Source organism: Phaethon aethereus (assembly GCF_964289735.1).
Source record: "Phaethon aethereus genome assembly, chromosome: 16".
Taxonomy (NCBI): domain Eukaryota; kingdom Metazoa; phylum Chordata; class Aves; order Phaethontiformes; family Phaethontidae; genus Phaethon; species Phaethon aethereus.
Window position 1 is genome coordinate 11,141,534 of NC_138592.1, and position 13,435 is coordinate 11,154,968.

Consider the following 13,435-nt stretch of genomic DNA (forward strand, 5'->3'; position numbering starts at 1 on the left):
GCTCAGGTCTAGTGTTGTCCAGCAGCTTGACTTCCCAGTTTAAAGCACTCTACCCCCACACACAGTGTGTAAGGCTGACCAGTGAGCTGGCTTCCAAAGCAAGGCATTAGACAGCAGTGTGTGAATTCCTCTGACCAAAAGCAGGGACCATATGAAGTAAAGCAGTTTAAAAAGTCTTCCAGTTCCCCTATACCATCCATCACACAAACACAGTTCTAAAGTGAAAATAAACATGGCTTTAATGAGAACTGGTTTTAACAGTTCATAGAATAACTCCAAATACCTCTTTACCTACCCTTTAAATCAGTGCCATCACTACCAGATAAGGAGATCAAAAAGTAAAAACATGCATTGAAGTAGTAAGCCAGACCTCAGCTGGGATGTTACTGCATATCCTCCCTGTAACATCCTATAGCAACTGCTCCAAAAGGCACAGAGGAGCTAAAGTGGTTTTTAAAAAAACAAACAAAAAACCACAAAACAATTGTAAGATCCCCAAGCACCCAGAATCTGAAAGAAGTGCACAGTGTAACAAGGCAGGCTTAACTTGCTCCTGTTTTCTTAAATGTGCAGAATAATTACAAAAAATAAAAGCAAGCTGTTCTTGTAAACATCTGCCCTGCCACACTAAGCAGCAGAAACTCAGCTGAGGGCCAGCAGGCATCAAGTGGGAGAGGGAACAAGCTCAGCCCTGTGCAAGTAACTCTGCCTCTTACAAGAATGGTACATGGTGCTAGGGCAACAGCAGCAGTTCCTGCAGCAACCTTATTTAAGTAATAGCAGCACAAATGCAGCAAAACTGTCACCTGAACAAGGACAAAAGAGACCTCTGTAGCTCTTCAGAAAGAGAAGAGCCACTTCACATGCATCTTAGCCAACATGGAAAGAGTCCCTGAGGCCAGTAGTTACAGGCAAGTTGACTTCAACCAGGGAAGTTAACCTATATGCCTCTCAAGGAGGGGCATTAAAACTTTGAATGATCTTAGAGCCAGGTGCGTCTTAGGATTCATTGTGCTGGCACAGAACCTGTTACCTCTCAGCAGCAGTGGAAGATAGATTTCAATACAGATCTTCCATTAAGATTGGTCCCTGTAACAACATCAGAAGGGAAAGAGCTTTTCCTGTTGCTTGGTTACCCTAGGCTCTTCAGTTCTTGCAGTAATCTCAGGGCAGCTGTGTTCTTTGGTTCAGTTTTCAACAAGCTCTTGATATCAGCAATACTTGATTTGTAATCCTAGAAGGAGAATTTTTTTTTAAGTGTTAGTACATTGAAAATGCAGTCTAAGGCTCTCGCTTCAGAATTACTAACCTGCAACACAACTGAGTCTGTGACTCCCTCTGTGTAATTGGTTAAAGCACTGGCATTAATGTAACTGTTCTAAAACACGTTTAAACTCGGGCTGAGAAGACAATTTCACCGCTCAAGTGGGTTCTGACTCCAACAGCGATGCAATAAGTCTTCCAGTACTGCCTAGAGAATCTCTCCCCAGACATGAAAAGATAAAGCTCAACACAACATGTAGCTCCTTCCAGGATCTCCAGAAACAGGACCTAGTGCTGAGAAACTCATGATATCCAACCAGCAAATAATGATGTGAAAGAAACCCCCCCCTCAGTCCATACAGGTCTCAGCTATCTGATAGCAGAATTTGTCTAGCACAGAAATGAGTTCTAAATGGCATCTCTTGCCCTGATCATGCATGAACAGGCTTCTAGTCCTAGCTTAAAACCATTCAAAAACTCCTGACTGACTTACCTTCAGTTCTTTAAGTGCTTGAGCACGTCTGTAGAGTGCCTTAACATTGTTAGGATCTAACCTCAGAGCTTCTGTGCAGTCCTGTACTGCTTCCTTGTATTGCTTCAGAGTCAAGTAACAGAGGGCTCTGCAATACAGTTACCTACAATTAGACCTTTGGCTAACAGCAGCATCTACTGCTGCAACATACATAGCAGATCTCAGCCACCCCCTGCACAGCACAAAGCTTGACTCCAGAACAGTCTTTAGCTTCATGTTATGTACTCTTACTTCCTGAGCTCAAGTTTGTTTTGGTTAAAAGGGGGGGAAAGAAACAGATTTTCAGTCTGAAAAACCACCCCAGGATTTTTGGAGTAGCCTGCTCTGAAGCCAAGAACCCTCAAGGTTCCTACCTACACCAGTCCATAATATGCTCTGCTTGCTGCAGTTGCCTTAGGAGTCTTTAAGTATAGCAGTCTGCAATGTGCAGTTCATGGGGCAGCAGACACTACTCAAAATAACAGAGTCCTGGCAGACAAGCATTAAAGGGAAAAACCCCTTAGCAGCCCTAAGGTGAGTGTCTCCAAGGGTTTTTTGCAGTACCCGATCGAAGAATGTTATACAAACTACAGGGAAGACTGCACTTGGGGCAAACATGTGTGGGTGTTTTTGTTTTATTCATTTGTTTGGGAGCAAACATTAGACAGCTCTGTCAGAAGTACCATGGTGGGTTTTATAAAGGGCCAAGAAGTACTTGGGCATAGAGCTAAGTAGTACCTGTTGGTGTAAGTTGTGCATTCCTGATTGAGCTTTAAACTCTCACTGTACTTCTCAACTGCTTTTTTATGGTTTCCTTTCTTTACAAGTTCATTTCCTTCTTCCTTCAGAGTTCGAGCTCTCTCTGTGCCAGCAGCAGTCTGGTCTGGAAACAGCATGAAACAATACAGAATGCTGTAAAACTGACAAGATCAGTGCAGCCTCTCAGAAAGCAAACATCCCCATACCAGAGGTAAGACACAGAGACATCAAAGGATCCAGAATCAACCAAAGAGGCTGTGGCAGAACCAGGCCCAGGTTTCTTCAGGCCTCAGCCCCAGCTGCAGACACGCCAAGCAGGTGTGGCAGCTGCCTTGTTCATCACCCTTCTGAGCTACAGGGCTCTGTGCCTGGCCCAAGGGTACACTCTTACCTGGTTCTCCCCGTGGTGCAGTTGCAGGAGGAGTGTTTGCCCCAGGGGCTCCGGTAGAAGGAACGCTCCACCTCGTCTGGGCAGAAACAGGGACTGTGGGGATTGGCGGGAGCTTCTGGCGCCAGTTCACACCATCCTTCTCCAGCAGGGCTTTAGTCATCCTGGAAGAGACGGCTGGCAGTCGCCCCATCTTTGGCTGGACGGGCCATGCAGTAACCAGTAGGGTCACTTTTTAACCTGGCTTGTGTATTGAGGACAGCATCTCTCCACTAACCCCTTTACATGCATCTAAACTAAGCTCCTTCTACAGACAGGACATTAATGAAAGGAGGTTCCTCATGTCAGCAGGGCTAAAAGTAACACAGGACGAGAGCTGGAACTGTCAGTGCTCAGCCAAGCAAGACATGTGTGGGTCACTCCTCAGCCTGACAAGCAATGAAGTGAAGCAGACAGCTCCAGGAAGAGAAAAGGACTATGGTAGCCTGTAAACCCAGTCAGCACCAGGAGGCTTACTGGATAGGGCACTGGAGCCTGTAGTTTCTTATTTGTTTTAAAATAGGCACTGAGCAAAGCAGAAAGAGTCCCAGGGAATTCATTCCCAGCCCTCAACCAGCATCATGATGGTGATGCTAGCATCAAGGGTGCTAGCAGACAAAGGGAGCTCAGCTAGGCCTGTGCCTTGTACGAAGCCTCGGGCACTTCATCCGTGTGCCCAGGACCCCAGCTCGCTCCTGACACGGCTGCAGAAACAACACAGACAGGCAGAGTGGCTAACCAAGCTGCCGTATTCCCAAGCCTTTCGGTACTGTAGAGAGCAGCATGTAGCGTTACCTGTTGACGCCATCGTGTGCCGCCTGTATGGAGCAGTCCACCTGCAGCACGGTCTTGTAGTCCACGTAGGCCAGCTGGTACCTCTCCAGGGCCTCGTAGGCTGCCGCCCGCCGGAGCAGGGGTTTGATCCCGAAAGGGACCAGGTCGAGGGCGCTGCGACAGAGGGGAGAGAGTCGCCGGGGCGGCTTCAGCCCGGGGCAGGAGGGCGGGCGGCCGCAGAGCCCTTTCACGGCCCGGCCTCGGGCACGGCCAGGCCGGGCTGGCGTTGCTCCGGGGCTATGACCGGCCCTGCCTCGCCTCCCGCCCTAGCCTAACGGTGGAGGAGCAAGTGAACGAGTCCTCCGGCCCCGCCGCCGCTCACCTGCTGCAGTCGGCGACGCAGAGGCTGCAGGCACCGTCCTTGAGGTGGCAGGCGGCGCGGTTGGCGAGCAGCACGCTCCGCTCCTCGGCAGCGGCCTCCCCTACGCCGGGACACAAGCGGGAGAAGCGTTCAGCGGCCGTTGGTCCACCCGCCCCCCCAGCCCGGCCCGGGACGCGCCGTACCTGCGGCCTCCAGCAGCGCTAGAGCGCGGGTGTAGAGCTGGGCGGCCGGCCCGTACTGCCCGCGGCGGAACTCCTCGTTGCCGGCCCGACGCAGAGCGCTGGCGCTAGTGCTGGGCGACGCCGCCATCACACCACCAGCGCCGGGCCGGGGCCGGCGGAAGTCACACCCCTTCTGCCGGCGGGGCGGGGCCTGGATGGACCACGCCCCTCTCTGCCGGGGCGGGCGCGGGCGCACCCGCTGGCTTCCGGCGGCGGGCGGAAGCGGCGGCGCGGCGCGGCGGGCTGCCATGGAGGAGTGAGGGAGTGACTGGCGAGCTAACCGACTGACCACCGCCCCGCAGCGCCATGGAGACTGTGCAGCTGCGGAACCCGCGCCGGTAAGCAGGGGCGTGTATCCCCGCGGGGACCTGAGGCGCTGCGCTCCGGCTGGCCCGTGTGGGGACCGCGGCCTTCCTGTCGCCGGCGCCTCCCGGGCCTGAGGGGTGTCAGTGTGGAGCCTGGTGGGAGCGGGGCAGCCGTCCGCCCTGAGCTCTTGCCCCTTGACCGCCCCGGGGCCTTGCGGGCGCACGTCGTCCCGAGCTGGCGGGCAGCGGCTGGAGGAGTGCCGGGGCCGTTGGCGGTAGTCGCTTCGCACCGGAACGGACCGGGCAGCGCCGGTGGGTCCGTGCTCTGACAGCACCGAGCTCAAGTGGTGGAGAAATGGCTTAAGCTGAGACACCGGGGCCTGCGGAGCCGGCTCTGGGCGCGGCGGCGGCAGCTCACAGCGGGGGTGCGCTGAGCCGTGCCGGCGCAGTGGTGGAGCCCCCAAGAACCCCCCCTTTCCTCTCGCCTCTCTTTGGGTGAGTCCTGGGCAGGGTTGTTAGCCTCCCGCCGCCCTGCTGGGCCCAGTCGCGCCGGCGAGGTGCGAGGCCGGCTCCTGGAGGGCTTTCGGGGCAACCTCCCAACGAAACCATCAGCCGCCGAGCTCTGAGCGCCGGGCTGCAGCGGGGCTGGAGACCAGCAGCGGTTTGAACGAAGTGTCGGTCTGTCAAAATGCTATCAGTGGTTTGCAGCTGGGTCCCAGGCAATGCTTTCAGCGGCAAACAAAGGAAGCCGCCAGCTCTCGTCTTCAGTGACCCAGGCTTTTTTTGTTGTTGTTAAAACGACAAAACAGCAATGTATATTCTATTAAAAAAAAAAAAGTCTGGTTTTATTCTATAATTGTTTATGCCAGTGTTTAACTGGAAGGTGATTCAGATTAGATCTGAATAACGACTCAGACAAGACTGGTTTTGTGTTGCTGTTCTGTGTTGTATCAACACACCATAAAAAAGCAGAGTGTGTCTTTGACAGCAGCAAGTGCGCTGGATAGACGGGACAGCGCAAAGTAATTGCGCTCCCGGACTATAGCAGAAATGTAGTTTGATGCAAGCACAGTAATTGTCTGGTTATTGTGTTTGGGTATGTGAAAAGCCTTTTTTTTTTATTAGTAGAATTTAGGCCTCATCTTAACTTCAGCAAGAAGGATCTTGCATCACCGCTTCTTGGGCTCCTTGGAAATGGTGGCTTGTGTGGTTAATGATACTTTTTCTTTTTCCTCTTTTCTCCTCTTCCCAAACCCTCCTCCCTCCCCATTTTCACAAAGACAAGTAACATTCTCTTGGTTGGTGCTTATCTTTGCAGGGAAGCTAGTGACTACTTTCAATATTTCACCACTTCCTGAGTCTGCTTCTTTATAATGTTTCCTTTGCTTCAGGAAGCCATTGTATGTACTCCATGTATGAGCTGCTTCTCCTGTACGGCTTTTGTGCATAAACATAATAGCCGGGGATCAATGAGTAGTTTCTCACTCCGTTTGGGAAGAAATTGGGGAAAAAATTATATATTTAGTATAAAAATTATCTTGCCTGTGGCTGGAGTCGTGATCTTTAAGAGCAGCAGTAAGAGCTTTCAGTAGTAATTTGCAGTTGCAAGTGACCACGCATATTTGATTTTAAACACTGCTTGCTATGAGACCAGTAAGTTCTGAAAACTCTGCCACTAGTAAGTCTCTGTGTTTCAGAAACTTGTGTGAGCTGGTTTGGGGAATTTGGAGTTTTTTTGTTTGGGTAGTTTTTGTGTTGTTTTTTGTTGTTTCAGATTTATTTTCTCTAGTTCATGTGAAAATGAAAGAGCACTTGTTTGTGGGCTATTGGATGCTGTTTATTCAGCAGTAAAGTACTTTGTTGCTAGAACTTTTTTTATGTAGTTCTTAGATATTTCAGGAGGTTTCTCAGTGAACACATCTCTGGTGTGGTAGAGGTGGACCAAAACAAATGTGGTTGATCTTCTGGTTGCTTTGTGCATGGAATCTCCCTGAAAGTTGTACTGGGGGTGAGGGGGGCTAAATGAAGGATCGCAGTACGTAGGATGGGTTTTTTTCCTAGGAAGTGTTTCAGCTGACTCTTATTAGCAATGCATTTGAGAAGGATGAGCCAAGCAGCATTAAGATCCTGAGAGAGTCAGATACCAGTTTCCTTTCCCTTTTTTTTTTTTTCCCCCCCCGATAGAATTTTCCTAGTATATGTCCAGGCCCGCAAAGTTAAGATCTGTTAAAAATGTACAGGTGAGATCAGTGTTGCCTCCTTCCTCGCAACAGATGTATTCCCCGCGTACTCTAAGGCATCAGGGGAGATGATAGTTCCTTTTGCATGGCCTTAGTACATATCCTTCTATTCAAGATATTGAACTTCAGCAGATATGTTCAATAGCTGCAATACTCTGCAGTGCTGTGTTGCGATTTGATTACCAGCATATAGATCTTGAGATGCATTTACACCAAGAGGAACAGTAGATATGTGTACCTGATCAAATTCTGTTCTCAGTAATTCCCAGTCCTCTTTTGCTATTGGATGCTCATAACATTCAGTCTGCTGGTCAAGTGAAATAAACTTACTTCATAATCAATTTAGTTCGTGCTAAGTAATCAATTTTACCTCATGCTACATCCTTGCGTATGTTTAAGCAGTGCTATTTATTCTTCTGTTTCAACAAAGTCCAAACTGCTGTATAATTAAATGTAATAATTTCTTTATTCTTACATATACAGGCAGCTGAAGAAGTTAGATGAAGACAGTTTAACCAAGCAACCTGAAGAAGTATTTGATGTATTGGAGAAGCTTGGAGAAGGGTATGTGTTCTATTCCAATGTGCCCAATGTACGTTTCTCTAAGAACAAATCTGTGTAATGGGTATGTGTTCAGTGGTCTCTGATTTTTCACTTTTGTCATGATCCTATTACTGCAAGGTATGTACTAGCGTAGTGACAGTGTTTGGTTAGGAACAGAATAAATAATTTGTTTCCCTAGAGTAAGATACCTTAATCCAAACAGTAGTTTACGGCTCAGCAGTAGAGAGTTAAAACATTGTTGAAAAATACCAATCTGGAGCTGATAGGGCTCTGTAGGAACTCAAGAGGTTTTGTAGATCATCCCTGGTACCTCCTGTGGAAGATATTCCTGGTGGAAACGAACTTCTGTTGCATTGTGCCTCTTGGTAAGGCAGACCAGCATGGGAACGCTCTGCGAGTGACATGTTTGCTTTCTTAAGCAGTTCATTTGAAAAAACCGATTTGTAAATCTACCTGGCTGCTGTAAGTAAAGAAGCTGGAAATAAGACAGATAATATCTGACAACAACGAGCAAACCTCTCTGACCAGAGCTGTAGTTCTTACTGATGCTCAGCTGGTACTGTATGCTGGAAAAGTGAAAATGATATTTGTTGGATTAGTGTAAAAGGCCACTCCAAAGCCTCAAGCAGTTTTAATGATGGTTGACTCTTTTCTGACCTTCTCAGTGTGCTGTAACTTATTTGTATTATTAGAGTGTTTAGAAGCTAGTGGGCTGATTATTACATTAAAATATAACAAAATATTTTTAGCAGAAGGATAATTAATTTTTTACCTGATGGCTGCACTTGCAAAAAGCAAAACTATAACATTTGCATTTTTAAAATGTTGCATTCAGTATTTGTTTAATATTTTGTTTCATAGTTCCTATGGCAGTGTGTTCAAAGCCATTCATAAAGAAACGGGTCAAATTGTTGCAATTAAACAAGTTCCTGTGGAATCTGACCTGCAAGAGATTATAAAGGAAATATCCATAATGCAGCAATGCGACAGGTAAATGTATACTACAAACCCCATTATCGGTATGCAAAGAAACGTATTGTCTATGATCTGATATTTAATCAAATAAAAGCCATGATGTTGCCTTAAATGTTTTTTAAAAGGCTGGACTTGTACGATCAAGTTACCTCGTATCAACTGAGTCATGTTAACTGACCATTTGGGTAGTGTTAATCCAAGCAAAGGTAAGACAACAAAAATTTAGCTTGCAACAAAGAGAGCATTAAGCTAAGTTGAATAACCTTGCACTTGCTGCCAGCAAAGAGCCAAGCGTGTGAGCAGTTACTGCGGTTCTCCCGATGCGCCATCGCTTGTTGAACAGTGGTAACTTGATTGCGTGCTAGAACAGCAGTTCCCATGTCCAGAGGGGTAATGACCTCTAAACAAGTTTTGGTATGGATGTAGAAAACTGTTAGAAGAGGGTTTTTTTGTTTGTCTTTAAGGGGCATGTGGATGAGAGCCACTAATGCATGACTGCTCTTGCATGTGCATAATCTACATGCTGTCATCTGCTTGGGTGGCAGAGTTGTCCTTCCTGGCCATTTGCTGCCTGTGCAGGTTCTAGTGTGGTACAAGCTGTCTGCTGATCTGAGCATCCCTGGAATAGCTTGCTGGCAGCTCTGTAGGCTGATGGCTGGCTCTCTGGGTTGTCTCTGCATGTTTCTTAAGGGAAAAGATGTACTAACTTAGCTAATGAAGAGCTCATGGGTGCAGAAGACCTCCTCTCAAAGTGTGTCCTAGGCTGAAAGTTTAAAATACACTAATGTCTTCTGGTGTTATGAATCTAGCCTTAAGAAACACTACTTTGATGGACTTCAGGCGTGGAAAACCATTTAAAATATGCTACAACATCAAATATATAGAACTGGTCCCGGTCACTTAACTCTATTGCACTTCACTCACTGTCTTTAAATGAAGGTAACTGGTGGCAGACAACAAACTACAACTTTAAAACAATTTGTTCATGAAAAGTCTTACTGTGTAACTTGGAAAGCATTACTAGGTGTCTCTTTCTTAAAAGAAATTAACTATTAACACTGTAAGGCTTAAAATGTCACCTCACATTTATGAACAGCAGAGGGAGTGAATCACTGGAGCATCATGTTTTCTGTGCAAGCATTAAGGGACACGGTGCCCTGTGACTGACTTGCTAGTTTTACAGTTTTTCGTTAGAAAATATTCAGCAGAGAATAGATTAAGTGCACTTTTGTTCCTAAGCTCCATTCCCACAAAATTAGGAACTCTGTCTGTGAGTTTTCTGCTTTACCTTTGCTGGAGGACAGATGGTTATTCTGACCAATATCCTAGGTTGCTTGCTTTTTGGGCAGCCAGATAGCTGACTGTGAGAGACAGTCTTTGGTTATACTGGATTCCTAACATATATCCTGGACTAAATTGTAGAAAGAAGTAGGTGGTAGTGGAGGAACATTCCTCTTAATGAACATGATAGCTATTTTCCAGCAAACTTTGGACCTTATTTAACATGTCCATTTGGTTGCAAATGCTCTGCAGCAACTTTACCAAGGACTGCCATGGTCTATTTCTCATTCCCTTGTCCTGCTTTCTTGCTTGCCACAGCACTGACCTTGTTGTAATCCGGTTCAGGGAGCTAAACCAGATTGAAGGCTAATTGCTCCTTCTTTCGATAGGATTTATTTTCAGACAGTTTAGCTCTCTGAACTGACTTACTGGCAGGTCAGGTGAGCACTGCTGTGGGGAAGAGGCTTGGCAGGACTGCAGTAGCCCTGTGCAAGTTCAGCTTGTTTTGGAATGCTTTTGATCAGAGTTTCAGTGGCACTTCATCTCTGAATACTTAGGGACTCTGCAGTGTATTTTGGTTATTCAGTGATGTTGGTTACTCGTATTTGACCCTTTGTTTTCTTCTCCCTTTTTCATATTTCATAGTCCTCATGTGGTGAAATATTATGGCAGCTATTTTAAGAATACAGACCTGTGGATAGTCATGGAATACTGCGGCGCTGGATCTGTGTCTGATATTATTCGATTACGAAATAAAACTGTACGTCCTTTCTCCTTTGAATGTATGAATGGGAAATACGGGTGTCCAACAGCTCCAGGAAGCAGAGTAGTGTGTGCACTGGCATTTAGGCATAATTCTCACGGTGTTTGATGCCTGACACAGCCATTGGCCATAACTTGAATGCAGGTCCTTTGTTCCTCGGAAAATGGGAAAGCTGATTACACTGATGGACTTTTGTACTTGGTGAAGCAGTTTTTGGTTTGTTGGCTTTCCTGAAAACCCAAACCAATTCTGAATAACAGACTCTACTTTGCCTTACTTTGGTTATTGCAGCGTAAGAATTACTGCTTGAGAAAGGGTTATGTTATGCGAAATACAGTACGCGTGTATATGTATACTGGTTGTAGTCTAATTCTACTACATAATGCTGTAAGTCGCTAACTAATTTCCCATTAGTATGGCAACCTTTAGCAAAGGCAATTAAATGACAATTAGTGAATCTCAGGAAAACATAGACTGAAACACAATAGTATTATGTCTCGGCAACTGATAAGTTGGCAGTAACTCTTCTTTTTCTTTAGCTCACAGAGGAGGAAATTGCTACAATAGTGCAATCAACACTGAAAGGACTAGAGTACCTGCATTTTATGAGGAAAATACACAGGGACATCAAGGCTGGAAATATATTGCTAAATACAGAGGGACATGCTAAACTTGCAGATTTTGGAGTGGCGGGACAACTTACAGTAAGTAAAGCCAAGATGGTTGTGTACACTTCAGTTTATCTTTTTAACCTGCATGTGAGTATGACATGCTTGTGAAGACTTTGGGAAATTGTTGTGAACTGTTTTTTAGCACTTTACATCAACATATGACATGCTAAACCAGCAAGAGATTAGAGCAGAGCTTCCTCTGTGGAAGCTGCTATACCTAAGCAATGGTTTGCAATAGCATTTGCTGTTTCTTCAGGATAGTTGTAACTTCTGTCGGCACATTCCAATTCCTCTTTGCAGCCCTCCGTATCCCAGTCTTGCGGAGTCTAATAATGTGCATGCACGCAAGTGGAAGATAATTAGGGTGATAATTTGTTAATGAATGTTTGTGGCTAATACAATTGCCATTGTCTGGATCTTTATTGTGCTCTCTTCTCAGGATACCATGGCAAAGCGGAACACAGTTATAGGGACCCCGTTTTGGATGGCTCCAGAAGTGATTCAAGAAATTGGATATAATTGTGTTGCAGACATCTGGTCGCTGGGAATCACTGCAATAGAAATGGCTGAAGGCAAGCCACCATATGCAGATATTCATCCTATGAGGGTAAGGACTGTGGCCTTTTCAAATGTATTGCTGCGTGGAAAGGATGTCTGGAAATGATTTGCTATTATAGTTGGCTGAATAACATATCAACATGCCACCTTGCTTTTAATTTAGCGCAAATGATTTGTTTTCTGTCAGTCTGTCAGTTCTTTGTACTGTTGATTAAATGAAAAACAGGTCTTTGAAAATGAGAATCTGCATGGGAAGGACAATCACGACCCTCTTCTGTTACGAGGTAGCTGAAACTCCCTATCTTGGGTGTGAAGAAATATTTTTTCAGCTGTATTATCCAAAATGAAATTTTTTGCATGCAAGCACAAATCTTTAAGACTTAAAAATGGCAGATGGACACCTTTTGGGGCATATAATGGCTCACAGAAGTGTAAGCACCTGGTGAGAAAAGTCTGATTTCTTGCTACGTGATCCCTCTGAGGAAATTTGTGTGTACTAATCGGTACAAACTCTTCAGAAGCAGCAAACTTGAAATGTCTATCATTCTTTGGTACCAGTATATGTTTGTGTCTATTTATGTTGTATTGTTGCAAAGATTTAAACTTTGTTTGGAAATCTGGAATATTCTTCTGTTTTCAGGCAATTTTCATGATTCCTACCAATCCACCTCCAACATTCCGGAAACCAGAGCTCTGGTCAGACAATTTTACAGACTTTGTAAAACAGTGTCTTGTTAAGAGCCCGGAGCAGCGTGCCACTGCAACGCAACTGCTGCAGGTCTGCCTTTTCTTGCAAGAACATAAGCTCTAGAGAAGGCTTTCTAGGGTAGGCAGTGCTGCGTATCTGAGATGTTGGTTTCATTTCTTACTGCTTCTGCTCACTACAGATTTTACTTCTTAGTACCTGATTTTTAAAATCTTACACTCAACTTCAGCTTTTCAGTTCTTCTCTAAGAATCAGTTTGACTTCAACTTCCTATCTTTGTCTTATCTGGGTTGGTTTTTTATTTGTTTGGCTTTTGGAGTTTGTTTTTTTTTTTTACTTCCAAATTCTCACCAGGACTGCCAAGAAACTGCTTCTTAAAACACTAAATAGGAGACGCTAAATGAAAGTGATTGCTCAGAGTGGTCTAGGCATGGTGATGATCTGTGTAATTGGTTCTTGACAGCTAAGCTGCTAAGGAAAGAAAGAAAGAGAGTTGTGGGTGGGGAATGAGCCCAAGGTCTCACAGCAGTAGTGCCTTTGGAGCACGATCTTGTTTGGAGGGTAGGAGGTCTCCCTCCTGTGCCAAACAGAAGTATTGGATTTTTATTTTTGGAATGTATTGAGTTAAACCTTAATTTAGATTGGAAGTAGGCCATAGTAACAGTGTTTTACTGTTGTATCTTAGTTCGGATGCGATACTTATTTGTTTTTAAAATACTTCTCAGCATCCATTTGTTAAAAGTGCCAAAGGAGTGTCAATTCTGCGCGACTTGATTAATGAAGCAATGGATATCAAGCTGAAACGTCAAGAGGCGCAACAGCGTGAATTAGATCAAGATGATGAAGAAAATTCAGTGAGTATTTAATAGCAACAGTGTACGAAGTCCAAACTCTTGCTCCTTTCATAAGGCTTAGCTGTTTGGTTTTTGTTTTTGCGATATTTTGTCTAATTGCCTATGGATTTGACTTAGTTCTTGAGTTTTCTACTTTATGACTGCTTAACCTGATACTTGGTCCCTGCTCAGTCTTTGTATT

General features: G+C 45.4%; 2 protein-coding genes across 2 annotated transcripts in view; one reads left to right on the forward strand and one right to left on the reverse strand.

The window, feature by feature from the left end:
- Nucleotides 1–1,132: 1,132 nt before the first annotated feature.
- On the reverse strand, nt 1,133–4,425 carry TOMM34 (translocase of outer mitochondrial membrane 34; the record flags this gene model as incomplete). The annotated part of the gene is made up of 7 exons (XM_082007169.1): nt 1,133–1,234; nt 1,757–1,883; nt 2,513–2,657; nt 2,925–3,085; nt 3,756–3,908; nt 4,117–4,216; nt 4,299–4,425. The coding sequence occupies 7 exons, from the start codon at nt 4,423–4,425 to the stop codon at nt 1,133–1,135; spliced, it is 915 nt and encodes a 304-aa protein (XP_081863295.1).
- A 218-nt stretch (nt 4,426–4,643) lies between these two features.
- Nucleotides 4,644–13,435, forward strand: part of STK4 (serine/threonine kinase 4) — a gene marked incomplete at both ends in the record, with an annotated part of 46,614 nt that continues 37,822 nt past the window's right edge. The window contains 8 exons of the mRNA XM_082007213.1: nt 4,644–4,675; nt 7,366–7,446; nt 8,308–8,436; nt 10,348–10,462; nt 11,005–11,169; nt 11,576–11,743; nt 12,335–12,472; nt 13,126–13,254. Coding sequence (XP_081863339.1) covers nt 4,644–4,675; nt 7,366–7,446; nt 8,308–8,436; nt 10,348–10,462; nt 11,005–11,169; nt 11,576–11,743; nt 12,335–12,472; nt 13,126–13,254 — 957 coding nt within the window. The remainder of the gene's footprint in view (nt 4,676–7,365; nt 7,447–8,307; nt 8,437–10,347; nt 10,463–11,004; nt 11,170–11,575; nt 11,744–12,334; nt 12,473–13,125; nt 13,255–13,435) is intronic.